The following is a 27,163-nucleotide window of genomic DNA, read 5'->3' on the forward strand; positions in this document are numbered from 1 at the left end:
CAGTTTATTCAATATATTGCCCCCACCTCCATGTCACTTGGAATGTTCTGTTATGTCCAAGACTTCTCCACTCCCCATTCTAAAGCTCAGAATCAAGGGAGAGAAGAGAAGGGAGAAATTCATAGAGAGGAGGGATCAGAAGCTCCCAGGGCATCATTATACACAAGGATAAGGTAACCCCGTTACGAGGTTTTCTATTTGCAAAACATTTCTTTCTACATGATTATGATTATTTTTTAAAGATTTATTTATTTGCTGCACTGTTTCTTAGTTGCGGTACACAGGATCTTTTAGTTGCAGCATGCGAACTCTTAGTTGTGGCATGCATGCAGGATCTAGTTCCCTGACCAGGGATTGAACCCAGGCCCCCTGCATTAGGAGCATAGAGTCTTACCCACTGGACCACCAGGGAAGTCCTGATTTTTTTTTTTTCTTTTGCCGTGCCGGCGGCATGCAGGATCTTCATTCCCCAGCCAGGGATCGAACCCATGCCCCCTGCAGTGGAAGAGCAGAGTCCTAACCACTGGACCACCAGGGAAGTCCCTACGTGATTATGTTTTTATATGAGGAATAGAATTTTAAGGGGAAGAATACCTTTTTGAGAACCTAAGTAGCCTCATATGGCTCAGGATACCACTAGTGAGCTGTGTGACCATGGGCGTGACCCTTAAGACTCTCTAAGCCTCAGTTTCTCTGTCTGGAAAATGGGTATAACCAGGCTTTCCCAGCTCCACCACCAACCCGTGCACAGGCAGCACCGTTGCCGTCTGGACACGACACAGCCACATGCTCACGGATAGTGTCGTCTGGTAGCTCGCTGCAGTGTGAATGTGGTCAGGACCTCTGAGCCTACACGAACCTCTGTGAACTATTCGGTCACGGGCGGAGCGCAGGAGGAGAGTGGAGGGAAAGGGCACGGGATGAGGATCACCCACTTCCCTCTCCCAAGTATCATCCTCCACTCTCCTCCCTTGGCAACCTACCTTTCTCCCTTTCTCTAAACTCACTTCCTCTTGCTCCTGGCTCCTCCCCATTGAATAACCGCCAAATTGCTTTAGTTTCTATTTCTTTGTTAAGTCCTTCCCAGTGCAGAGGACTGCCCTGTCAGTGTGCAAAGTGGCAGCGGCCACGGAGACGGTGGAGAGATGGCCTTCGGCGGCGCCCAGCCTCCCTACCTGAGCCCAGTGAGTTCCGGGGCTGTGGGTAGCCTCAGCCAGGGGGAAACAGCTGTGGGGCTCTGAGGAAGCAGCTCTTGCAGGTGGAAGTGGGTGGCATCCCAAAGAGAACACCACAAGGGCGGAAATGCCAGCTGGGGCAACCCTGACACAACTTCTGCTCTGCACCCGTCTCCCTGGTGCCGTTCAGGGCTGGAGGGGGCGAGCATCACCGGGATTTGTGCATCTGACAAACGCTTACTGAGCTCTCTCCGGGTGCCTCTCCTCTTCTAGGTGATCAGTGGGGGAAAGAAGGGCCTAAGTAACAACTAGAAAAGTGATGGCTTTTTTTGCATGAAGGGAGAAGTAAACAGGGCTTCTGGGGAGATTAACAACCCAGCACGGCAGTGAAGGGCATTTACTTTGAAGATGGCCTCTCTGGGGTCAGCCATTTACTAGCTGGGTGACCTCAAGCAAGTTACTTTACCTCTCTGAGCCTCCGTTTCTGCATCTGTATAATGGGGATAATCCTTAAGTCACTGCCCAGGGCTGAGGTAAGGATTAAGTGAGGCAGCACGTCGAGAGAGCTTGAATGGTGTCTGGCCCACTGTGGGTGCTCTGGAAGTGTTTAGAATTGTTACGAGTCTGGGGGCAGCAGGGAAGGCCTCCCAAGGAGGTGTCTGCTCCCTGAGGGGTGAGTGAACAAGGCAGGGCAGGTCAAGGGTGTCTGAGAGGGACCATCTCTGGAGTTAGGGGGGGAGCGGGGCTGCCCCAGCACTGTGGGGTGCAAAGGGCTGCCTTCTCTGCCTTTTTGCTTTCTCTGGGGAGCCCCTGTAGCAGGCGGCCTTTGTAAACCCTCGTCATCCCCATGTCATCCATGGAAAACTGAGGCTCAGAGAGGTGGCGGCCATTTGTCAAATGTCCCCAGATGGTAAGTGGCCGAGGAGGGAGGTGTCTTGATTCCCCCCCGCCCCCCGCCCCAGAGGAAGGAGGTGCCCCAGAGAGAGCACTGCGGGAGGACGTGGGCCCGCAGGAAGCAGCCCAGGCCCAGGAGGATTCTGCGGTCACTGTGTCCTGGGCCGGACCCTGCAGTAGGAGCCTCTCGCGGCCTCTGCTTCCCAAGAGGCCGGCAGGTGGGCTGACGGAGCCCTTCGTGGGGAGCGGGGGTGGGCGGAAATAGGTGCTGGGGAGCTGCTGGGGGGCAAACAGGCCACGCCCGCCTCTGCAGGGGCCCCGGCGTGGCCTGTTTGCTCTGGGCAGTGTCCAAGTGCCACTCCGTCCATCTCGTGAGGGCTCCCAGGGTGGGGCCGGAGGAAGCTGGGCCACCCGGTGGGTGCTTCCACCATGGCCTCGGGGTCAGAACGTGTCACCTGGGCCTCTTGCTCCATCAGATGGGCGACCCGCAGTCCCTTCCAGGCCCTGACGTTTTATTATTCAGGTGACGTGTTTTTACTTTCTAACCCTTGGATTCAAAAGCCAAAGATTTCAAATCAGAAGGAAACTCCTTCTATGGCAGCAGAGAGTCAAAACAGGGCCTTGGAAGTCCAGGCCAGAAAGAGGCTGGGTGCAGGCCTCACAGGCACCCGGAGCACCATCCAGCCCATGTGGCCACCCTCTCCCAGGCCAGCCATTGACCTGAGTACCTGGGACCTCACTTCCTCCAAAATGCAGTGGGAAGGTCCTCTGCCCTGCCTGTCTGCTGAGGAGGGCACGCCTCCAGGACCTGCCTCTGGAGCCCCCCCCATTCCTCGCCCACGCCCTGCCGGCCTCATCTGGCCCAGCCCCCAGAGGGCCAGGAGGGCAGCTGGTGTCACAGTCAGGACAGGACTCGCTGTTTGGTCTAGGGGAACATTCCGTGAGCCAGGAGTGAGGATGTTCTGCGCTTCATCGTGAGAAGCAGACCGTGTGGTGGTTAAAAGCGTGGGTTAAAAGCATGTGTGGCTTGGGCAAGTTATGCAACCTTCCTGTGCCGGTCTCCTCATCTGTAAACGTGGCACTAATAATGACCAGGGTTGTCGTGAGGATAACAAGATAACACAGACGGGGAAGGTTGGCCACCAGAAGGGCGGCAGTCCCTTTGGCTAAAAGCTGCCCCCTCTGGGTGAGCCCCCTGTGCCAGCTGTGGTTGGGTGGCCTCTGTGACACTGGGCCTCCAGAAGGGGGCTGCCCACCCTCTGGCCTGTAGGGCCTGACTCTGCTTTCCGGACCGGATAGGAAGAGGAGGAAATAATCCCCAGCCTCCAGGCACAGCCCAGAGCTGAGAGCAAGTTCTGACCCAGCAGAAACATTAAGTCATCCTCATGCAGACAGCTGCTATCGTCAAGGCCTTCCAGCCAAGGGCTTTCCACTCAGCCTTTCACCTAATCCTCTGAAGCACACTGCCAGGCTGGCAATGCTATTGTCTCACTGTTCCGGAGAGGGAATTGGGGTGCAGGCAGGTCAAGTGATTTGTTCAACATCAGAGCTGCCAGCACAGGGAGCTGGAAGGCGAGCCCAAGCTGTGGCACCATAAATCCAGCATAAAAATCCATCCTCCTAAGTCATACAAAGCAAAAGCATGTGCTGCGGTTTCCTGCTGAGGTCACACGCACACACACACACGCATACACGCACATACACGCACATACACGCGCGCACACGCATACACGCACGCACACACACGCACACACACATACACGCGCACACACATACACGCACACACACGCATACACACACACATACACGCACGGAGGGGTCCTTGGCCAGCCAGGCTTAAAACATACAAATTTATTCTCTTACGGTTCTGGAGGTCAGAACTCTCAAATCCAAGTGTCAGCAAGGCTATTTCCTTTTGGAGGCTTCAGGGGAGAATGTTTCCTTTTTATTTTTTTGTCTGCAACTGTTGAATCTCAAATGTTTTCATCTCTTTTTTTCTTTTTAAGTGGTTGTTCCATTTTATTTTTTATTTTTTATTTTTTTGGCTGCATTGGGTCTTTGTTGCTGCGCGTGGGCTTTCTCTAGTTGCTGTGAGCCGGGGGCTACTTTTCGTTGCGGTGCATAGGCTTCTGGGTGCACGGGCTTCTCACTGCGGTGGCTTCTCTTGTTGTGGAGCACGGGCCCTAGAGCACGCAGGCTTTAGTAGTTGTGGCATGTGGGCTCAGTAGTTGCGGCGCACGGGCTTAGTTGCTCCGCAGCATGTGGGATCTTCCCGGACCAGGGCTCGAACCCGTGTCCCCTGCATTGGCAGGCGGATTCTTAGCCACTGTGCCACCAGGGAAGTCCGAGAATGTTTTCTTGCCTTTTCCAGCTTCCAGAGGCTGCCTGCTTGCGTTGGCTTGTGGCCCCTTCCTCCTCCTTTAAAGCCAGCGGCTTCTTGCTTCTGTTGTCACATCTCCTACTACCAATTCTCCTCTTCTGCCTCCCTCTTTGAGGACCCTGTGACTACACTGGGCCCACCTGGATAATCCAGGATAACCTCTACATCTCAAGATCCTCAACCTAATTACATACGCAAAATCCCTTTTGCCGTGTAAAGCAACATATTCACAACTTCCAGGGATTAGAATGTAGACATTTTTGGTGGGACAGAGGGGAGGGCGGTAATCATTTAGTCTACCATACCCTCCTTGGAGTCAACCAATGTTAGCAGTTTCTTTGAATCCTTCCAGAAATGTTTTATTCATGGTAAGTAAATATATGTATATAGCCTCCCCAACCCATTTTTTAAATAATACACGTGGCATCGTTCTGTATCAGTTCTCAAAGAGTCCCCTTCTTCCTCTTCTCTTCGTGTTCAGCCTCCACAGAAGCCACTGTATGGAAATACCGTAATTAATTTCACCATTTTCTTCTTGGTGGACTTTTGGACTCTCTGATGTTCTACAATTATAACGTGGCAGTGAATAATCTTGCCTTTAGGATTATACTCAGTTTGAAGTAATCTTGTGTTTCAGAATTTGAGGTCACCATTTAAGACAACAGAATCTCACAAAGCTTTTCTTGGGGGAAATCCTTCCTTAAGATTAACCTGTACTGCCCGCCCCCATTATCCACACATGGCTTCCTCCCTTCTGCCTCCTTCTGTGCTCTGATGACCTCATCCCAACACACTCTGCTTTCAGTTCTTTATACCTTAGTGTGAATATGCTTAAGGGAAGGGCCCATACTTGCCAGGAGTATGCATTTTAAGCCCTGTCTGTCACGATGGTGTGAAAGGCTCTTAAGAGAACTTCAGGCTTCAACAAACAAATGAGGGGATGCTTTTTCCAGGAAGTACGGCATGCTGGTCTATAACTGTGTCAGGCTGATTCTACTTCTTCAAAATCACTGGCATGGACAGAGACAACAGAAAGAACTCAGAGATGTAGAGAAGCCATGATTTGCTTAAGGTCACCAAAGTATTTAATGGCAGAGTTCAGACCTAACCTGGGGTGCCACAAGAGACACCTTTCCCAAAGGTCCATGGAGAGCAGAGTCTGTCTGAATGGGATCCTGGTGTTACAGGTTATCTCCCAGGGCAAGCTGTGCACATGAGTTAGGAGGGGTTTCTCTGGATCCTGAGTGGTTGTACAACTCAAGGACATAGGCTAGGACTGAACTGGGCTGGTGGGTGTTTTTTGTTTGCCTGCACAGTGTTTATTTTAACTCGTTGCTAAAGCAAATTTAGAGAGAATAGTATCATAAACAACACATACCCGTCATTCAGTTTCAACTCATGACCTATCTTGCTTCATCTCTACCCAACCCTACTTCCCTTTCCACTTCTGGATTATTTTGAAGCAAATCTAGATATACCATTTCATTGCAAATATGTCATTATATGTCTCTATAACAAAGGAACTCTTCTACAATCCTTTTTAAAGGATTTTTCCCCCAGAAATTAGAAAGTTTTACAGAAAAAAATTCCAGATTTTGGTCTCCTAAAGACTTGGAAGCTCTGCCAACACTGGACCTGGATGGTAATCACTGGTTACAGCTGAGTGGACACTGCCTCTTTAGATAAGGAAGATGATGTCTACTTTGCCTCAGTCCCTACCACTCCCTATTGTACCCTACCTGGCCAGCTCACCTATACACATCACCTGCCTGGCTCCTGTACACATTTAATTTTTTGTAACATCTTTATTGGAGTATAATTACCTTACAATGGTGTGTTAGTTTCTGCTTTATAACAAAGTGAATCAGTTATACATATGTCCCCATAGCTCTTCCCACACATTTAATTTTTGTAAGGAATTCACTTAAAGGAGAAGGTAGAAAAGACTTGAACAACTTGAAAAATGTGAAAATTGACTAGGAGATAGAACTGTGTTTAAGGCAGTTTGTAGAACCACATTAGATAAAAGGCATTCAGGAAGGAAGCTTTGAAAGTTGAGACATAAGCAATTTAGGAATTTTGATTAGAGAGACCAAGGTGGAAGGAAGCAGAGGGGCAGTAGAGAGATAACCTACTATGTACCAGTCTCTTCCACAGACTTTTTGTCACTCAATCATCCATCTCACTCAGAAGGTGGGATTTACCTCTATTTCACAGATGAGGAAATTGAGGCAAAGAGAAGTTAAATAAACTTCCCAAGGCCGCTAAGTTAACAAGGAGCTAAATTAGGGTTTAAATCTGGAGTATGCCTGGTTCTAAAATGAGGCAGCCCTCACAGTAACCATGGATCCTTTATAGAGGCTCAGGAAAGAGAACGTGACAAAGTCATGGGGCCCAGGAGGGGTGGAGATGTCACATTAGGATTTTGGAGGATGCCAAGGGCCTGGGGGAAGGAATGGGAGCCCAGGAGCAGGAATAGAAGAGGGGGCTGCCCCGTGGTTGCAGAGAGCACCCGGGAAGAGGCACTTTCTGAGGCGGTGGAGGGCAAAGGTCACGGTCACCACTGTTCTCGGGGTGGGATGGGCAGGAGAGGGGAGGATGCCTTCTTCTTGGCCTGTTCAGGTGAGCAGAAGGTTTATCCTCGAGAACAGGTTGGTGGGTCTCTTTGGTCCCTTGGGCCCCCTGAGTCCCCAGTCAAAGGACTTTGCTAGGAACCTGGCCTGGGGTCCAGCAGCCGCCTCCTCACTCCCCTGGTTCCTTCCCTGGCCTGGGGCCCAGCAGCCGCCTCCTCACTCCCCTGGTTCCTTCCCATCTCAGGGCTGTGCACGTGCCGCTTCTTCCTCTTAGCAGCTGTCACACTGTCCCTGTCACATCCTCTCAGAGCCGGAGGGATCTCCTTCTCACAACCTCAGAACGTCTGTGTAACTTCCTCGCTGCAGGCCTGGGAGGTCCGTGGAGCAGAGCCTCAATCTGTCCTGCTCACAGCTGCACCTGGCCCCTAGCCCAGGGCCCGACACCCAGGCCAGCCCCCAGCAAGTGCTGAAGGGGATGGAGAGAAGCAGGCCGGCCCGCTGACCACTGTCTCCTCCCGCAGGTCGTCCCCTTCACTGGGGTAATCCAAGGGGGTCTCCAGGACGGACTTCAGATCACCATCAATGGGACCGTTATATATTCCAACGGAAACAGGTACCTGGAATTGTTGTCTCTTGCAGCTTTGCCCCTGAGCGAACCAGGGCGCTCTCAGCTCAGGTTGGTCCACCCAGCATCCTCCGAGCTGCCCGCACCTGGCTCAGGGGATGAGCGGGGCCCGGCCCCTGCCAACAGTGCACGGCACTCCTGCCATCTGCCAGTAGCGCCCAGGGCACCATTAACCAGACTCCCCAAAGACGGGGGAGGGGCCCATGAGAGCTCCCAGTCTAAGGAGGGAAGCAGCCCAGCCCAGAGGCATAGCATCGTATGCTATGACCCAGAGTTGCAAAAGCATCACCTTCCTTCATTTCCTATAGCTGCCCTCATCTACTTCGGAACCCTCACTTGGTCTGACGTGGAAATAGTTAAACTTGCCATCAAAGTTGTAATTTGGTCTCTTTCAGTTTCAAGCTCTTTTCTGGAAAATGCTAAGTCAATTCAAAAACTAAATATCTTAGCACTGTTTCCAGCGCTCCTCCTAGCTCCAAGGGGGCTTCCCAAGCGAAGAGCTCGCACGTATTCTCAGAGGCAGGAGGGTCCTCGGATGCTCACGCAGCCCTGGCTGACCTCTGCTGAGGTCCGGGTGGCTCGGGGGCCTGGGACCCGTGCCCAGTTTCGGTGGGGTCCACGTGGGCTGCACCCTGAGGTCCACAGTGCCCACGGAGGCCCCTCTGGACACGTGGCCCTCTCTCAGAAGCCTCTCTGTCCCAATCCCAGCTGGCTTCTGCCCCTACTTCTCCTCTCATCACTTTGTGTGGGGCCTGGGGACCTCCTGGATCCTTTCAGGCCCCTCCCAGGCCCAGCCCTACCCCTGCATCTAGATGCTAGATGACTTCCTCTGCCATTGTTTCCCCTCCAGGTGGACATGGCCACACTGACCATGGGACTTTGAGAGCCCTGAGTGCCCCCAGGGGACTCGGAGGGAAGTGAGGCACCCAGATCCCCCAAAACTCTGCCAGCATGGGAGTCCCAGACCTCGACTCTGAGCTTCCATTGCTGTCTCTCTCCCCCTCCTCTGCCTGCCCTTTCTCCCAACGCAGGAGGGCTTTCTACCCCCGCCCTGCCCAACAGAATCTCTCCCCGCCTCCGAGGCCCCTTCTGATGGGAGCTTTTCCTCTCTCCCTTCCCTGGGGCAGGGATTTTCAAAGGAACACAGGAATGAAGCTGGAGGGCCGCAAAGAGAAAACTACACCCAGAGACATTTCAGAAACGCTATTCTCCACTTTAAGACGAATAGGGACTTAGATTTTCTCATTCCAGAGTCACTTGGAGTTTCCTTTCCCTTTGGTATTCCCAGAGGGAGGGCGGTTGGGCTCAGGGCCAGGCCAGTTTCCCGCAGGCCCCGCTGGCTGAGGGTTCACAGAGTGCTCCGGTGTTGAGGAGGGCATCCAGGACACAACCCCCGTAACCGAGAAAGAGAACGGGCTCTGGGGACTTCCCTGGCGGTCCAGTGGCCAGAACTCCACACTTCCACTGCAGGGGGCACAGGCTTGATCCCTGGTTGGGGAACTAAGATGCTGCAAGCTGTGCGGCCAAAAAAAAAAAGTGGAGGGGCTATGCAGGTAGGGGCTCTGTCCATCGAGGGCCACCCTTGGGGGCAGGGCAGCGCCTGGCTCTGTGGGGCATGACGTGGGAGCGAGGCGTGCTCTCTGACTGCCGTGTGTCTGTTGGGGAGACCAAAGTGACCCCGAGAGACAGGCTGCGAACCACACTGGGGCTGAGTTCAGGGAAGGCGGTTAGAGACAGGCTCCTCGCTGGAGACCCTCAGAACCTCAGACTGGAACTTGGTTTGGGGACACGAGTGAGCTCCGTCTGGGAAGAGGCATAACAAACATTTATCGCGCCCACTTTGTGAGCCAGGTCCCTCGGAAGATTCTTTCGTTTCAGTCCTCACCTTAGAGTCAAGGCTGTACCCAAAGGAAGCTGGGACGGTGAGGGGCTTCCGCCGAGGAGAGATGGGAACGAAGAGTTGCTTGCTTGGGGATTTCCCCTGGCCGCCTTGTTAATCATCCTCGAAAGAAGGCAGTCACCCCCTTTCCAGGGTGCGGCAGCTGAGGGTAGCGAGGTACGGGTTCATTGCCAATGACAAACAGTGAAGAGCTGGGGTCTGGGTGCGGGCCTGCTGACCTCACTCAGGTCAGGTGGACACACGCTAACATCTACAGGGGGACAGACGCGCACACTGAGGTCCCCACGCCTGGAGAGCTAGTGTTTATTCTATGCCTCCCCTTTAGACACCGTCTCTGTAGGCGTCCCATCAATGGCACGTGCTCTTCCCATCTGTCCTCTTCTCTCTCAACTGAGCAGACGTGGGCTGGCCTCCAATGAGCGACCACTTGGTGCAAAAGGTTCTCACTCCTAGGCACATTTCTCGACTTCCAACTTGGATACATTTCTTTATCCATTTTCTACTTATTTTTAGAAAATCACACTGTAAGGGCAAAATGTGGTAACTGCACAAAAACATACTAAGTGCAAATCAGGTGAGCAAAAAAGATGGCAACCACTAAGGATGGGTACAAACCAGCCACGCAGGTTGTAGGCAGGATCCCAGATAGATGTCAGTCAAAGGCGTGAGACCCTCCTGTTCCCACCCTTGGCAGTAAACCAGGATACCGAGAGCACTGTCTGATTTCCCTTGGCCTAGGTTTGCTGTGAACTTTCAGACCGGCCACAATGACAATGACATTGCCTTGCACTTCAACCCTCGGTTTGAAGAAGGCGGATATGTGGTCTGCAACACGAAGCAGAAAGGAAGCTGGGGGGCTGAGGAAAGGAAGATGCAAATGCCCTTCCAGAGGGGGTGTCCCTTTGAGCTCTGCTTCCTGGTACAGAGCTCGGAGTTCAAGGTGAGCAGGAACTCTCCTCTCTTCCCTTCAGCTGCCTGTCCCGCAGCCTTACAGGCGCAGTGAATAGCATTTAAATAGTCACGTGAGCAACACCTTTGTTGCTTGTAAGGATGCAGTCTCCTTAGGCACCTTCACCTGCATCTACATATGCACCTGTTCCTTCTTTTACTATGGAAATAAGCACTAGATAGGTCACCACGGTGCTTTTTGGCCTCCTGGGTCTTTAAAGTCCAAATTATTTCTGCTCCTCTGCCCTCTTCCACTCCAGGTCCCTGGTAACATTTGTTTTTGTTACATTGTTGCAGCCTTTATCCAGGTGTTATTAATGGCTTAGTTTTGCAGGGCATTGCAAACTGCTTTTGCAAGCAGCGCAGTGTCTCTGGGCTTGGGGAGACAGGAGAAGGGGTGAGTACATCTGTGTCTATGCCTCTCTGTGTGAACATGGATGTTCCCAACCCCTCAACATGCAACCTGACGTCACCTCTCCTCTGCTCCCCAGGAACATTTGTATGCATATTTCAGTAACACCCCAGGTGACCTAAGATTAGAAAGACAAACCTACTGCAATAAGCAAACAACCATAAGAACTAAAAAGCCAACAACTAGAGCCACGTAGGGATTGTGTTTGGGTCACAAGCATGTTCCTGTAACTGGCGCAGCTCTGAAGGCTGATGCCCCCGACCTACAGGGGATGGATGTGAAAACTAGACACAGGTCTAAACTTCTAGAAGCAGGGGTCCCAGAAGCTTGGGTGAGTTCCCACCTGGCCAGGGACCCCCTCCTGGAACATGCACTCATCTCGGCAGGTGATGGTGAACAAGAACCTCTTCATGCAGTACGCACACCGCGTGCCCTTCCACCGCGTCAACACCATCTGCGTCACGGGCGCCGTGCAGCTGTCCTACATCAGCTTTCAGGTCAGACTGTCCACCCGGCACCCGCCCCCAGGGGCTGGGTGCAGGGCCTGGTCCACTGTGCCCAGGCCCTGCTGCGTGGGCCCCAAAGTGCCAGCCAGTCTCCTTTCCAGGTGGCTCTGGGGACACACCTGTGGCTCCCCCGTCCTGTCCTTCTTGTGTCGCTGCCTCTGTCTGGGACACCTGCTTCAGTCTCCCGGGCTCCTAGGCCACTCATCTCTGTCATTCCCACCCTCGTTAGGAGGCTGTGTGGTTCTAGAAAGACCCGAGGCTTGGGAATCAAACTGAATCCAGCTCAGATCTCCAGCTCTGCCATTCTCATGGGCTGGGGGATCTTAGACAAGTGACTTCGCCTCTCCCAGCCTCAGTTTCCTCACCTGTGGAAGGAGCAGGGTCTCTGCCACCCCATAGGTCCTTGTGTGAGTTCAATGAGGCGATACACATCAGAGGTCACAGAACAGCCTGCGTGGGCCACACTTGGGTTTATTTGACCCTCTCTGTGCTTTAAAATTTTTGAATGTGTTACCAGCATCTAAAAGGTCAGCAGAAGCTTTTTGTTTTGTTTTGTTTTAATTAATTTATTTATTTACTTATTTATGGCTGCATTGGGTCTTTGTTGCTGCACGTGGGCCTTCTCTAATTGCATTGAGCGGGGCTCTAGGCGCACGGGCTTCAGTAGTTGTGGAACGTGGGCTTCAGTAGTTGTGGCACATGGGCTCTAGAGCGCAGGCTCAGTAGTTGTGGCGCATGGGCTTGGTTGCTCCGCGGCATGTGGGATCTTCCTGGACCAGGGCTCGAACCCCTGTCCCCTGCATTGGCAGGCGGATTCTCAACCACTGCACCACCAGCGAAGTCTCTCAGCAGAAGTTTTGCAAGGTGAAAAAGTTCTGGAGCTGGATGGCGGTGATGGTTGCCCAGCTATAGGAGTCGACTTAATGTCACTGAACTGTACACTTAAAAATAGTTAAGATGGTCAATTTTATGTGCATTTCACCGCAGTTTAGAAAAAAAAAAAAGGTCAGGCGATAGCACATGGTAATCTGGATTTCTGGTTTTTTGTGAAAACTGGAAAGATTGGGGAATGCTGGGCCCACATTCTGCAGGGCCCCAGGCCGCTGGTTGGGAGCTGTCAGCACCACATTGGTATTTGAGTGTGTTCCCTGAGATGGGAAGGCACACAGCAGGCCTCTGACAGATATGAGGCCCTTTCTCTTTGGTCCTCATCTCTCATATTCCTTCCCTCCCTAACTCCCCCTGTGGGGTTGGGGAGAGAGGAGAGAGAGACGGAGGTGGAGAGAGAGACAGCCAGCCTGCCATCACTCCTGCCATCACACAAAGTTAGGGAAGGAGCCTAACCTTCCCTCTGCCCGTCCTGGACACCCCCACTCCACCTGCTTGCCTGTCTGTCTCCCTCTTGCCTGTGGCCCCTGCTTTTCCCCTCTTCCGTTAGTGCTTCTCTTCAGCCCATGGCACCTTTATGTTTTAACAGAACACCGGCGCAGCTCTCATCCCGCCCGCCTTCTCCACGGTGCAGTTCTCCCAGGCTGCCTGTTTCCCACACAAGCCCAAGGGGCGCAAACCAAAAGTGAGTTCAGTGGAGGCCTGGGGAGGCTGAGCTGTCAGCAGGAAGGACAGAGCACTCGAGACGCTGGTCCAGCCAGCACGCCAGCCAGGGTCTCCAGGGCCTGTCATGCCCAAAGGTTCCCTGCCTCCATCCACAGCCCCGGGCCCAGAGCTGGGGACCTGGGAGCTGTCCTTGGCTCTTCCTTTCTCTCCTTATCTCTCCAGGGCACCAATACCTCTCTTCCCAAAGCCACTGCCTTGGTCCAGGCCATCTGCCCCCTCAACACTCCGACCACGGCCTGGTTCCCCACGCCCCACTCACCCACCACAGTGACCTTCCTATGCACAAATCTGATCACATCCTCCCCTTGCTTTAAAGTCCTAAAGGCCCCAAGTCCCTCTAGATAAAGTCCAGATAGCAGGACCTGCAGAATCCTCCCCAATCTTGCCCCAGCCTCCCTCCCGGCTTCATCCCTCACCCAGGAAGCTCACGCAGCCTCCACTGCTCACTTGGGGCTCTCTCAGGCCACCGTGCTTTCTGCACATGCTGTCCCAGTGCTGAAAGCACCCTTTGCCACCCACATCCAGCCACTCCCAAATGGCCCTTCACAGCTCTCCTTAAGTGTCACTCCTCTGGAGCACCGTCCCCGGAGCAGATCGCTGGATGCCCTCCTGAGTCACCACAGACTTTGGATATCTCTGTGCTATTCCAGTCGCCACGTCCTGCTATCATTGTGTCTATGTGTGTCTCCTCACCACTCTCCTCCCTCCCTCCCTACACCCACCAGGCCCTTTGTGGGCTGGGATTGTAGCTGGTTCATTTGTGTATCCCTAGCGTTTTGCACAGTGCCCGGCATGCAGTAGGGGCTCGGTTAGTGAATGTGGAATAGGTTTGCGAGAGGAACAGTCTGCCGGGTGAAGCCTGGGGCCCGGACAGGAAGGGGAGCAGGCCTGGCCCTTTCTTTGGCCACTTGAGCAGTGGGGACTGGGAGGAAGGCCGTCTCTCTACCCAGCCTCCCTGGGCCCAGCACGGCGCAGCGGGGGCACCTGCCTTCTGCCGTGCGGACGCAGGACTGGTGGGGCCACAGGCAGCCTTTGCAGGGCAGCCCGACTTTGGCCCTGGCCTGGGGAGGACAGGGTGTGGTGGATACAATCAGCAGAACTGGGTACCATCTGGATTTTCTCTCTTGTTACCTGGGTGAGCTCGGGCAAGTTGCCTAACCTTTCTGAGACTAGTTGCCTCACCGGCGAAATAGGAGGCAAGGATGCCTCCCTCGTTGTAAAGTCTTGAAGCCAGAGCCTGGCACACGGCAGGCCTTCAGCCGATGTAAGTTTTCACCTTATGGGTGAAACGTGGCACCGGGAGTAACGGCTTGGCCTCCGGGAGCTAAATGGTCTGCATCAGACACACCCTCCTCTCCTTCTGAAGGAGCCAATGGGAATGTTCCCCCTCCCCACCCACCCTGCATAACCACAGTGTACCTGGGACGCTGGGTGAGAATCTGGGCGCCCAGAAGGCTCAGGAGGGAGGCCGCGTGTGGGGAGGCATTTCTTACCACAGCTTCTGCCGCCGTGTTACTCTCGAGTGGCGCCAGTGTTAACCACCGCTGTGGTTTCTCATCCCCTTCAGCCTCCAAGGATGTGGTCGGCCGGCTCGGCTCCCATCGTAAGTGTCTTGCTCTCTCTACGGAATCTCTTCACTTCGGCTTTTCCTGTGGGTTAAAAGGAGGAGGCGGAGTCAAGCGTGGAGCCTCTCCCATCGGAGGGAAGGGCCGCCAAGGCCAGACCCTTGGGCCATCTGCCCGGCTGGGGTGATGGTGGGAGGGAGTTCGGGGTGCGGGGAGCGGTGGCTGGCCCTGATGAATCGGGAAGGAGCCCCAGTGGCCGCTGGTTTGCTCAAGGCCCTGCCACTCTGTGGGCAGCCACAGGACACCAAGGCCCCACGTTCACTTCTTCCTTCTGCAAAGCGAGGCTGTGCTAGAGAGATTGCCCTGAGAAAGATGCAGGCCACAGGCCACAAATGCAGGCCATGTTTCTTCTCCAGAGAAGAAACACCTCTACCTGCCAATTTTGGGGCGTCTGGTCAGGCGGATGGGGCTGGTTACAAGCTCAAGATGACCTCACCCAAGAGGAGTGTGTTAGGTGGTGCCCTCTGGTGGCAGGTGGCAGTCTTCACACCGGTGAGAGCCGGTTATAATGGGGCTTCTTTCTTCCAGACTCAGACCGTCATCCACACCGTGCAGAGCACCCCTGGACAGATGTTCCCTGTAAGTCTGAACGCTCTGGTCAGCTCACAGCCCCACCACGTGCCCCTTTCCCAAGGAGTGAATTCTCTAGGCCCAGAGTCAGGAAGAAAGCAGTTTAGCAAGGAAGATGGGGACAATTGGGGCTGGGCCCTCTGCTTAGGAGAAACGCACGTAAAACTCTCCTTGGGACAGTAGAGATTCTGGATCAGGCTGGATTTACCCAACGACCCAAGAAATAGGACCCTAGGGACCAACAGGAAAACGGGTCCTTCTGTCCCTGAGAGGGGAGTGCAGTGGTCCCCGTATCTGGATATGAGACCCTCCATCCTGAGGACAAGCCCCCAGGATGTCACTGCTGATCGCAGGTTTAGGCTGCTTCTCCTCCTCCTGTGCCAGTGCAAAGCACACGGGGGGCCTGGAGTCAGTGGGGCTGCCCTTGGAGGGGCTGAGGGGCAGGTGACCATGATGGGATCCAGGAACACAGCAGGAGTCCCGCCAAGGCTGACATGGGAAGGAAGGTGACTGGGAGAATCCAAGGCCTGAAGCCTCACGACCTCAGTCTCCCATTGGAGCATCGCCTCTAGAACGTGCAAGGGCGTGTGTGTGTGTGTGTGCGTGCGCGTGTGCGCACACTCCCGTACTGAATTTCCCGATCTCTTTTCAGCAGAATCCCATGAGCCCACCCATGGCATATCCCAACCCAACCTATGTAAGTGGTTTCTCTGGGAGGGGTGGAGTTCTGGTTTGTGTTGTGCAGGGCTGGGGGAGGGGAAGAGGGGAGGGCAGCTTACAAAATGAAAAGCAGTCCCTCAGTAAACTGAAGTTCTGGAAACTTCCAGGTAACTTAGAAGACTTAGGAAAGGGGCTTTCACCTTGAAAATCATCCCTTCACCATGAGCATATTACACGGTCTTCCCTTCTCAGCCCAAGCATCCTTTGTGTCCAACCAAAGCTCTTTTCATGATAGTAAAGGCCCGTTAATTTGAGGAATGCTGGAAAGTTTTCCTTTGCCATTTACTGAGCCAAGTAAAGATACCATGGAGTTCTTTCTTGAAGATACAGGCACAGTTAAGTTGTCGACTGACAGTCCAAATGCACAGAAGTTGTCATGAAGTTTCTCTTGCAGCGGCGGCTGCTCTGGCCGCTGCCGTCTGACCTGCCCCCTCCTCCCCACAGCCGATACCTTTCTTCACCTCTATCCCCGGTGGGCTGTACCCCTCCAAGAGCATCATGGTGTCGGGTACTGTCCTGCCCAGTGCTCAGAGGTAAGCCAGGGTTCCTGGGGAGAAGAGACACCCCAAGGTCTTTCGGGCCATTCCCCCGGCTCGGGGCAGAGAGTCCATGGGAGCGGCCCATCCCCAGGTTCTACATCAACCTGTGTTCCGGGAGAGACATCGCCTTCCACCTGAACCCCCGCTTCGACGAGAATGCCGTGGTCCGCAACACGCAAATCAACAGCTGCTGGGGGTCTGAGGAGCGAAGCCTGCCCCGACAGATGCCCTTCTTCCGAGGCCAGAGCTTCTCGGTGAGATGCTGCAGCCCCGAGCTGGGAGGGGCTCTCGAGGGGCAGTGGAGTAGCGGGTGGAGGTCATCTGGGGGCACCTTGATGGAGACAGGAGCTGACGCCTCTGGGGTGAGGATGGGGCCCAGAAGAGGGGAAAGTGTTCCCCAAATTACTGCTACTATCATTTTACTGTCACTGTCCCACATAAGGCAGGTGGCAGGTACCACCTACTGTTACAGATGAGACTAACTGACACGTGCAGGTTACTTGCTAAGGTCACACAGCCAATCAGTGCCAAATCGAACTCAAGAATGAGGTGTCATCCATTCACTCACTCACTCATTCATGAATGAGGTGTCATCCATTCACTCACTCACTCATTCATGAATGAGGTGTCATCCATTCACTCACTCACTCACTCACTCCTTCATTCAACAGTCATTTATCAGCTATTTCATCCAGGCCCACTTTGAGCAGCAAGTACCCCAGGTACTGGGGGGCAATGAGGAAACAGTCCAGGTCCTGCCCCCATGGAGTTTACAATCAAGGTCGGGGAGGGACAAGGAAACAAATGTACGGACAGATCGCTGCAGAATAGCAACGGGTACTACGTGGAGGGCAAAGTCGAATAAGAAATAAGTGAGCCCTGGGCAGGGGCCATGCTTCCTTAGGTGGGGGCAGACCTTGGAGGAGGCCCCAGCGCAGGCGGGACCTCAGTGGTAGGAGGAGCCCATCTTGCAAAAAATCTAAGGGGCAGCAGAGGGAGCTGTTATTATCGCCGAGGCAGAGGGTCATGGTCGTGGCCTGTCTAGGAAGCAGGAGGCCCCGGGGCTTCTGGGAGATCGAGGATGGGGAGGTGGCGGGTGGCACTGCTGGCGGCCCGGACGACACAGAGCTGGGTTCTCGGCCCTGACTACATACTCAAATCACCTGAGAGCTTGAAAAAGAAAAAGCAATGCCTGGTCCCACCCCAGGCCCACGAGAGGGTGAGCCTGGACACCCGTATTTTTAAATATGCCCTAATACTCCTCACCCAGGGTTGAAAATGACCGATGTAGGGCCTTGTGGGTCATGGATTGTGAATTTTAGCCCAGGGTGTTGGTGTGTTTCAAGCCAGAGAGCAGGATACTTTGATAGCTGTGTGACCTTGAGTAAGTGTCGTAGAGCTGTGCCTCCGTTCCCTTATCTAAAATATGGGACTGCTAGTAACAGTGATCTCACAGAGATGGAAGAAGGAAATGAAATCGAGTCTGTGACACGCTTAGGACAGTGCCCGGTGCGCAGTGACTCTGCTGCTGCTGTTAGCTATGTGATGGGGACGATGGTATTTTAACAGCTGTGCTCCTCTGGGAGAATGTCGGGGTGGAAGAGACAAGTTAGGAGGCTGCCGCAGCAGGAGTGCAGACACCCAGCACTCCTGTGTGCCGGGTCCTAGGGGCATGGATGACACAGGCCAGCATTTGTGTCCCTAGAGGCTCAGGGTCCAGCCAGAGGGTAAGGATAGGGGTGCGGGACACAGCCTGAGGGCAGTGCCTGACTCAGCTAGGAGCGGCTCAGGAGTTGGGGAAAGGCCGGGAAGGCTGGCTGCAGGAGGGCGAGTCCTGGAGGGGGAGTAGCAGTGATCCACGTGGACGAGGTGTGCAGAGCGGGGAGCCCAGGGGACGGGTATTCAGGGGGGAGGAAGAGAATACGTAGAAGCACAGGGAAGGAGAGCACGAGGCGTGTTCGGGGAAGAGTGAATCCTTCGGTGGGGCTCGAATGCAGGTGTACGTCTTGCTTAACTAACGTCTGGGGAAGGTGGGAAGGACGGAGGCAGACGTGAGGCTGCCTTTGGCTTTGAGGACAGTCCAGGCGGGGTACAGATGCCGGGGCCTCTCGTCCAGGTGTGGATCATGTGTGAAGGCGCCTGCCTCAAGTTGGCCGTGGACGGCCAGCACCTGTGTGAATACTACCACCGCCTGAAGAACCTGCCTGCCATCAACAGCCTGGAGGTGGGGGGCGACATCCAGCTGACCCACGTGCAGACATAGGCCAGCCCTGCCCTGGGCTGCCGTCTGGCTCTGCTCATCACCCCCACCCGCCCCGGATCCTGAGCTTTGCTGGAGAGACCACGTCCTTGGCTGGCTCTGCTTCTGGCCAGGTCCACCTCGTCCGACGCCGCTAGCTGTCACTCACGCGGGAGGCTGTATCCTCGGCCCCTCCCCTTCCTCCAATCTTTAACCTCTCCTCCTCCTGGAAAGCTACCCTGATGACACCCCACTGGTCCCCACCAACGGACAGGAGCCTTCTCAGCAGGGGGCTCTCCCCTTTCCCAGTGTCCTTCGAATAAAGAAAGAAAGAACAACGCTTGTCGGCACGTGTGCCTGGGATGGCCATGGTTTGGTAACTGAGTTTGGAGACCTTCTGGAGTCTCTGGAATCGGGGAGGTCCAGGCTGAGGGAAGAGGGGGAAGAGAGCATGGGCTCACTTGGATCAGCGGGTGGTTCCTGACCTCCAGGCCTGCTCCCAGCGGGTCCTCCACAAACCCCACAAGGGTGTGGGCGAAAGCTCAGGCCTCTTGGACAGGCATCGCTGACGCAGGAAGCTTGGTGATGGAGGTGAACCCAGGAAATGGCCCCATGCTTCTGAGATGGGCCAAGGGCTGGGCTGGGCTCCCGAGAAGCCGACTCGGAAGAGAGGCCTGTTTGTGTGCTTCTGCTGTGGGTCCCCTGGTGTCAGGGGTCAGGGTGTGCGTGGGAGAAAGAGAGTCAGTGTGCGGGGTTCTGCCAGTCACTGAGCCAGGGCATGGGGACGGCTCTGTGTCCCCACGATGCCAACGCATCCTGCAAGCTCCAAGAATCCTGTCCTCGGGAACCAGGGTGGGGCTCAGAGCATCCTCAGACCAGCAGTACCAGCAGCACCTGGGGGCATGAATCCCCGGCCCTGCCTCAGACCTCCTCAGCGCCTGCGACGTGACAAGATCCCAGGTGGTCTGCTGCACGCTGGAGTGGGAGAGGCACTGGCCTAGGGGACTGTCGTGCAGATGCGTCGCTGGGACGCTGAGGTCGCATGCCCCTTTCTCCCCCACTACCGGACCCGAGCAGGAGTGGTGGAGGGGAGAAGTGGGCCGGGGAGCCAGTGAGACAGGGTCCCAACCCAAGCCCGGAGCCAGATTTTGCCAAACCCTCGCTTAGCCCCTGGCTGAGCTCCTTCCTTGCTCTCACCGGGCTCAGTCCCTTGAGAAGCCTTCCCCGTGAAAGATGGGTGTCCTTCCCTCACTGCCAAGTCCTCGACACGCAGCCCAGCCTCGCCTGTGCTGTCACCCAGGGCCCAAATCATTACTGGCCAAACTTTCACGAAACAGGCAGCCCCAGAGCAAAAGGCGGTGACTGCGTAAGACCGGGCTGTGGTCTAGGCCTTCGCTAAAGACCTGGCAGCCTCGCGCCCCTGCCACACCCCATGTGAGACGCCTCCTGAGGTGCAGCTCATGCCCGCAGGCTGGGCTGCGCTTCCTTACCCCCATCACGGGTCTTCAGATGTGCACAGAACTCCGTGTGCTGTCCCCATACCCGGTGGGCATTTCAGAGGAGCAACGGGGCCACGCTGATATGTCCCTTTGTGGAGGAGTTTTGTCCAGGCTGTGGCACCCCTCAGTCCTCAACTCTATACAGCTTAAGGCTGCTTTCCCTCCAAAACACCCACACGCACATACAATGTGGTTAAAATAAAATGCATTTCGTACAAATATCTCCATCAAGGAGTCATACAAGGAAGGCTCAAGAGGCAGACTGGGGTTTGTTTTTTTTACATACAGAGGCATAAATAACTGTACACAGGCCGCTAAATACAGAGTGACGTGACAGCGTCTCCTGGTGGTCACCCAAGTGGTGCGATCAAGGAAGTTCCATCCTTCTCACCCACTGGCCAGGCCTGGCACTGCAGATCTAGTCTCCAAGGGACCGGGGAGGCCCATCTCTCCATCACCCCGGCAAGGGGCTCACTCAGTCCAGGCTGCTACTGGGTAGCAGGTCAAGTAAAGCATTTGAGAGGGAAGGATATGGGGAAATAAGATGTGAGGCTTGGGGATATAATCTCCCTCCAATATCCCCAGTCCTGTGACCTCAGAAAATCGAGAGTTGGCACCATCCTTAAATTCTACAGTGGCAGCTTTAACTTCTCCTGTGGGCGCTTGGAGCTCTGGTATTGCTGGGCAGCCCCGCTGCCCCATCCTTTTTCACCTCATAGGGAAATACAGCACCAAAGATATCTTCATGATAGCGCTTCTGGCTCTTTAAGGGAAAACAGAGACCAAGGTGTCAGCTCTGCTGGTGCAGCGATCTCTCACTCATCAGGTCCGAGCTGGGCCAAGCCCCAAGGGTCCCCCTGCTCCCCCATCACACCTACACTCATGAGCCGTTTGCCTTCCCAACTGTCATGCTCAGATTATACTCGAATCTCACTTAGACTAGGTAACCCTCATGAACACCTGCTCTGGCGTGGGCCACCAAAGCATCTCTCCAAGCTTTCTGATGGGCGCTAAAGCCCGTCCAGTGCTTGTCTCACGAGGGGCTCCAGGAAATGTGGGCTCTGAGATAGATACGGTTGGGACATGCCGTGTACTCCCTCCCAGTCTCGAGGCGCCGCGACGCACAGCAGCCTGTCAGGGGCCCTGAGAGTCTTGTAGAAAACTCAACATGTTTGCCCTTGTTTACGTGAGCAGCCAGGCCAGGGTGCACAGTTGGGCCTTCTAACAGCCCCGCCAGCTCTGACCTCCCGCCACCTCTAGGATTCCTTTGAGCCCAGACTGTTGCGAGCCTGACCCCCCGGCCCTGGCTCCCGGGCCCACGTCCTTGGCCTGCATCCCGAGCCCACACGCCAGCGGCCCTACCTTAAGCTGGAAGAAATAGTCCTCCACCTGCTCCTCAGTTAGGCTCAGCGCGGTGGCCACCAGCTGCTTCAGGGTGCGGGCCACATCCCGGGCTGCGCGCACGTCCCCGCAGACGTAGAGGTGGCCCTGGTCCTCGTGGAGCACGTGCAGCACCTCGTCCGCCAGCTGTTGCCGCAGGATGTCTTGAACGTAGACCTGAAGCCAGAGGAGACGGTGGGTCCAGGCCCCCAGTGCTGGGGGCGAAGGCTGCGGTCAGGCCTGCCGGCCATGGGGAGATGAATAGGAGGTGGGAGGGGTGGCAGGGTGAGCACCCTCCTGGCCAGGGCCTTGCACGGGGACCAGGCTCGAGATGAGGAGGTGCACGGGTGCCCTGCCCGGCCCAGGCCCAGGCTGGGGCTGGAGAGGTGAATACTGGCCACAGCCATGCCCTTGAGGAGCTGACTCTCTAGTGGGGCTCCCTGATCTGCTCTGAATTCACCGAGCTTCAAAGAGGCATCATCAAGCCACTTACCCTGTCCAGAGCTCTGAGGCCCACCTGCCTGCACCCCACAAAAGGGAATCTCTGTCCTCGAGATGCCCCGTGTAATTCACAGCAGGGCTCCCCAGTTACACAGAAGTCCTGGAGTCAACGGGGGACTCTCTCCTCTTTCTCTACACAAGATGCCCAGTGACCCTGGCATGGAGTGCCAGGTCTGGGAGGAGCCCAATGGGATCAGTTCACAAAGGTTGAGCCAACAGTCTTTTCTGACCCCCCAGGCTCATGGGGCAAAGTACTACCCGGCACAGCAGAGCCGGTCCGCGGGCCGTGCTGGGAGCAGCGGCTGCCCCCCAGCCATGCTGTGCTGGAGCGCGAAGCCGACCTGGACCACCTCCCCCCGCCCCCGACAGCTGTACATGCCGGCCGAGGACCTTCAGCAGGCTGGGCACTGGGGATTGGCTCACATGTGACTCTGACTTAGCCCTGAACGTCTCAGGGCCCGTCTCTTCTCCTGGAAGAGTGAACATAATCGCTTCACAGCGCCACTCCGGTGACTGTATAATCACCTCCATTTTAGAGCTGAGGAGGTGAAGGCTCAGGGAAGTGAGGGGCTTGCGGGGAGCCAGGCACCCACCATAGTCTGTGCTTTTAATGCTCCACCCACTGCGTGGGCAGCTGCAGCATTTACCTTGGGCTGGTCAGGCAGGCGAGAATAGGCTGTGTGCACCTCATGCAGCACCCCCTTCCGGGTCATCTCCAACATCTCTTCCCGGTAGAGGTGGTCCTCATCTGGGCGGCGGCACCCAAACACCAGGGTCATGCGGCCACTCTGGAGACCTGCAAGACCCAGGAGGCTGCAGTTACCAGGATGGCCACCAGAGGGCGGGCGGGCCATGCTTCAAGGCCTGCCGAGCTGCGCATCCAACTAGAATTCCATTTCATCCCCACGTTCCATCTAGCACTGTTCCCACTTTACAGATGAGGAAACTGAGGCCCAGGGCATTCACATCCTTTGTCCATACAGGCTGAGGCAAACTTGGGAGAGGGACCAGGAAACATCTGCGGGGTGTCTACAGCTTCAGTTCTACTCCCAGGGAGATGCTGGGCACTACCTGGTACCCCCTCCGCACCCCCAAAAACCCTCCAGCTGTACCTTTGTGCTCGGCATCATGAAGCCGCTGCTGCCAGAAGCTGCGGAAGGGGGCGATGCCCGTGCCAGGCCCGATGAGGATGCAAGGGTGGGAGGGGTCCTCAGGGAGCTGGAAGCCGCTGGCACTGAAGGGGACGGGAGGAAAGAGGCCCCGTCCTCAGACACCCTGGGTCGGATGCACACGCAGGACAGGGGCTGGGGAGCTGGGGGGGTGGCGGGGGCGGTAGTGTTGCGGGGTAGAAAAGACAACGAGCTAAAAGTTGATTTCCCAAGTCCTGCGGGCTGCTTCATGTCCCCTGTCCAGGCGCACCATCACCTGGCCCTGGGGTCCCTCTGAGAAAGGCTGAGCCTCGCTGTACTCTGGGCCCCAACATCGCTGCCACCTCTGTCCCTGCTAGAGACTTGGCCATGCTCTACCACTGGGGGTTAGAATGGAGAGGCCCAGTGTGACCCTTGTGCCTTCTTTACGGGCCAAGGGGCCCAGAGTGGCATCTAAACCCCAGATTGGGCTTCCCTGGTGGCGCAGTGGTTGAGAGTCCGCCTGCCGATGCAGGGGACACAGGTTCATGCCCCGGTCCGGGAAGATCCCACATGCCGCAGAGCGGCTGGGCCCATGAGCCATGGCCTCTGAGCCTGCGCGTCCCGAGCCTGTGCTCCACAATGGGAGAGGCCACAACAGTGAGAGGCCCGCGTACAGCAAAAAAAAAAAAAGAAAGAAAGAAACCCCAGATTCCTCCCTTTCAACCCAGTACTCCCCGGGGCCAGCGGTCCCGTGATGGACACAGTGCGGGGGGTGCTTACCTTCGCACAAAGCAGGGCACCGGGTCTTGGGGCTTCAGGTTGCTGAGCCATGTGCTGCAGACGCCGTGGTGCAGGGGACCCTGGCCGTCTGTAAGGACAGCACACACCTGACGAGCATCGTCCCTCCCACCCCTGTGTGAACCTTCTCAGTGGCTCCTCCCACACTGACGCACCTCCCTGAACTGCCCGCTCAGGCACTCTGCAGGCTTTAATCAAAGGAATGTTTTTCTCCTGGTTCTGAGTTCCACCCTCTATTCGCCCAGAGCTGGCAAAAGCTGAAAGGGACTCAGAGAGTGTGCAAGGCTCTCCTTGTGCCACTGCAGAAACCGCGTCTCAGAGAGGGAAGGTGACTTGCACAAGGTCACTCGGGTAGCAGTAGAGTCAGGTCACAGCTCAGCTTCCCTAACTCCTACTCCGATGCTCCTTCCAAGAGTTTCTCCAGGGACCCTCCCAGCCCATCACTCAGCTCCGATGACAGTAGCACAAAGTGGCCCCTCAGGGTGACCACAGTCACTTCCTCGCAGTGTCTTCAGGAGTACAGCCCTTGCTGGTAGGAACCCTGGGTGGGTGATGGACAAGCTGCTGCGCCTTCCGGTCTGCTCTTCCATCTCTGTCTCCCCCGGTGGCCCCTCCTGGGCTTGTGGAAACCCCAGGTTCCCTTCCCAATGGCCCAGCATTTAAGGGGACCTTCAACCAACTCGAGAAGTCCCGCTGGTTCTCCTCTGGGTGGAACCTTGTTCTCACAGGATGTGCCTGCCTCTCCTCTCCTGGTCTGAGGGTTGAGACTTGGCCTCTGCAGACGTTCTCTAGCAGAGCAAAGAGAGTCTCTGCCCGGTTTTCAGGAACTGTGTGACTGTGCTTCTCAGAGCACAAAGGGCTCTGAGGCGTGAGCCAGCTCCCCAGCTTTGCCAACCCAGGCAATGCTCAGTTACGGAGAGAGGGCAGGGGCGTGGTTCATCCAGCTGGACAAGGTGTGGGACCTCCCAGTGTATGTCAGCCCATCCCCCGCCCTCTGCCCTCACGGCACCCTGCACCTTCCTTCTTAGCACCTACACAATGACAGCTGTCTGTTTCTATGATTCTCTCTTCATGGTTCCCTCTAGATGGGAAGCTCCATGAGGGCAGGGTCTATGTGTGCTGTATTTCCACACCCACCGTGGTGCCAGGCATAAAGAGGTATGAAATAACTCATCACTGAATGAGTGAGTGAATGAATGAACCATCAAGGCAGAATCACCCCTGTATTTAGGCTGGACTATCAGGAAGACTAAGAATCGCTGGGCGCCCACTAAGTACTGGGTACTTTCCACATCTGATCTCATTAAATTGTCCCAACAGGAGTTGGACAGTAGAGAGGAGTATGGTGGTTAAGAACTTGGACGCAGCAGTCAGACTACCTGGGTTTGCATCTCCGTTCTCTACCTGCTACCAGGGTGACTTTGAACCTGTGGCTTAACCTCTCTGTGCCTCAGTTTCCTCACCCGTGAAATGCACACAGCTCCCGTCTCACGTGGTTACCGACCACACACACACAAAGACGTTAGCTCAGTGCCTGGTTCATGGTAGTCTCTCCCATACTCCTCCTATCGCTGTTAACAGCTCTGGAAGGTGGGTGTTTAATGATGATGAGACCAAAGCTCAGAGATGTGGAACAGCTGCCCAGTGAGGAGCAGACGTGGGCCGCTCCACGGCCTCTGCCCCAGCCTTACCTCGGGTGCGGTACGTGAGCACGGCCACAGTGAGGTGGATCTCCGTGGGTGCGTGGTCCCTGGAGGAGCTGATGGAGTAATACCGGGGCTTCAGGACAGGCAGCTGGGAGAGCAGGAAGCTGGTGGACACCCGCAGGGACGGGAACTCCTCCAGCACCTCCAGGAAGGTGGGGCTATTGGTGAACTTCCACTTGTTGTAATCAGACGGCTGAAAGCCAAGGGCAACATGAGTGTCTCAGGGCGCCTGCCCCACACAGAGGGAAGAGGCTGTCACAATCCAGTATTCATTCATCCACTCCCACGGCACACACTTCAAAGCACCAGGTGCTGTCCACGGTGCTGAGAACGCCGAGCTAGAGAGGAAAAAGTTCCTGTCCTGGAGGAGCTCAGGCCAATGAGTAGCATTTCTCTAACTTGTGTGCTTAGAACTTAACTGTCAGCAACTTGCAGGCAGGAGTCAAATCTTTATTCTAATCTAATTTGGGGAAGGGCTTCAGAATCATACAGACCTGGGTTCAAATCTTGACCGAACGCCCTTACTATCTGTGGGATCTCGTCCTCATTACTTAACCTTTGTGGAATGAGGATAGCATCACCTACCTCATGGGGGTGTTGTGAGAATTAAGTGAGAAAATGTGTGCCAGGTTAGTGCCGTGCAGCCACAGGCTAAGGGCAGTGGAGGTGGCTGGAATCAAGATAATTAGCGATAATGGTGACGGTAATAATGATATTCGGTGCCTTTTGCAAAGACTTGGGTCTAGAAAGTTGCAGGTGAGTTAATGCATTCTCTCATTCATTTATTAATTCAACTACCCATCTGTTACTATGTCCATTATCCATTCATCCACACCACCCATCCTCCATCACTTCCTCAATTCCAGGCTTGTTCCAGGTGTGGGGAATAAAAGACAGAGCGGCTCTCCTTTTCTAGCTCATTTCTGAGGAAGTGCACTTTGGTTGCATCCTGTAGACATTCAAAACAATTCAGTTCACTTGACACAACTACGTCCTAGAGATGGGACAGGAGAGGATGCCTGGCTTCCTCCCAGCCTTTGACAAATCGCACTTTGGGAAGCTGGGGTGGATTCCCCTTGGAGGTTAAAGACCAGCTCTAGGCTCAGAATGTCCCCGACTCTGGGGCCCTGCTCCTGCCTCACCCACCAGCCCCGACCTTCACCTGGCACAGGGTCTCCAGCCTCTGCCTCTCAGCCTCGTCCGTGGCCAGCTGGGCCAGCTTTCGGAGCAGCAGTTGGGTTGGCGGGGTGGTGATGTCCAGGAAATAGGTGAGAGCCTGGCTGAGTGAGCAGGTGGGCAGTCGCTTGTCCCTGACCCAGTAGCTGCCTGGATAGGGAAGAAAGGAGTCAGGATGGGAAAAAGGCCCCATTTAGGTTTCCCAAAGAGTGATGAGGCATCTGGGATAGACACCCTCTACCCTCCAACTGCA

General features: G+C 55.3%; 2 protein-coding genes across 6 annotated transcripts in view; one reads left to right on the plus strand and one right to left on the minus strand.

Annotated features, from left to right (window-relative positions):
- The first annotated feature begins 1,082 nt into the window (after positions 1–1,082).
- LGALS9 (galectin 9) lies at positions 1,083–19,025 on the plus strand. Of its 4 annotated transcripts, none has more exons than XM_082860049.1 (11): positions 1,083–1,184; positions 7,544–7,635; positions 10,286–10,487; positions 11,294–11,404; positions 12,891–12,986; positions 14,595–14,630; positions 15,181–15,231; positions 15,875–15,919; positions 16,387–16,475; positions 16,573–16,735; positions 18,598–19,025. In XM_082860049.1, exons 1-11 carry the CDS (start codon positions 1,146–1,148, stop codon positions 18,742–18,744), a joined length of 1,071 nt encoding a protein of 356 aa, XP_082716175.1. In that variant the 5' UTR covers positions 1,083–1,145; the 3' UTR covers positions 18,745–19,025. The 4 variants fall into 4 exon arrangements, with proteins under 4 accessions (XP_082716175.1, XP_082716176.1, XP_082716177.1 ...); XM_082860050.1 differs by having other exon boundaries at positions 15,878–15,919; XM_082860051.1 differs by lacking the exon at positions 12,891–12,986.
- A 1,812-nt stretch (positions 19,026–20,837) lies between these two features.
- The window catches only part of NOS2 (nitric oxide synthase 2), a gene marked incomplete at its 5' end in the record, with an annotated part of 35,899 nt that continues 29,573 nt past the window's right edge, over positions 20,838–27,163 (minus strand). For both annotated transcript variants that reach the window (XM_082860915.1, XM_082860914.1), the window contains 7 exons: positions 20,838–20,982; positions 21,582–21,776; positions 22,748–22,896; positions 23,213–23,334; positions 24,011–24,098; positions 25,720–25,927; positions 26,897–27,060. In XM_082860915.1, the coding sequence (XP_082717041.1) occupies positions 20,863–20,982; positions 21,582–21,776; positions 22,748–22,896; positions 23,213–23,334; positions 24,011–24,098; positions 25,720–25,927; positions 26,897–27,060 (1,046 nt within the window). In that variant the 3' untranslated portion in view covers positions 20,838–20,862. The remainder of the gene's footprint in view (positions 20,983–21,581; positions 21,777–22,747; positions 22,897–23,212; positions 23,335–24,010; positions 24,099–25,719; positions 25,928–26,896; positions 27,061–27,163) is intronic.

The sequence above is a fragment of the Leucopleurus acutus genome (genome assembly GCF_964270905.1).
Source record: "Leucopleurus acutus genome assembly, chromosome: 19".
Taxonomy (NCBI): Eukaryota; Metazoa; Chordata; class Mammalia; order Artiodactyla; family Delphinidae; genus Leucopleurus; species Leucopleurus acutus.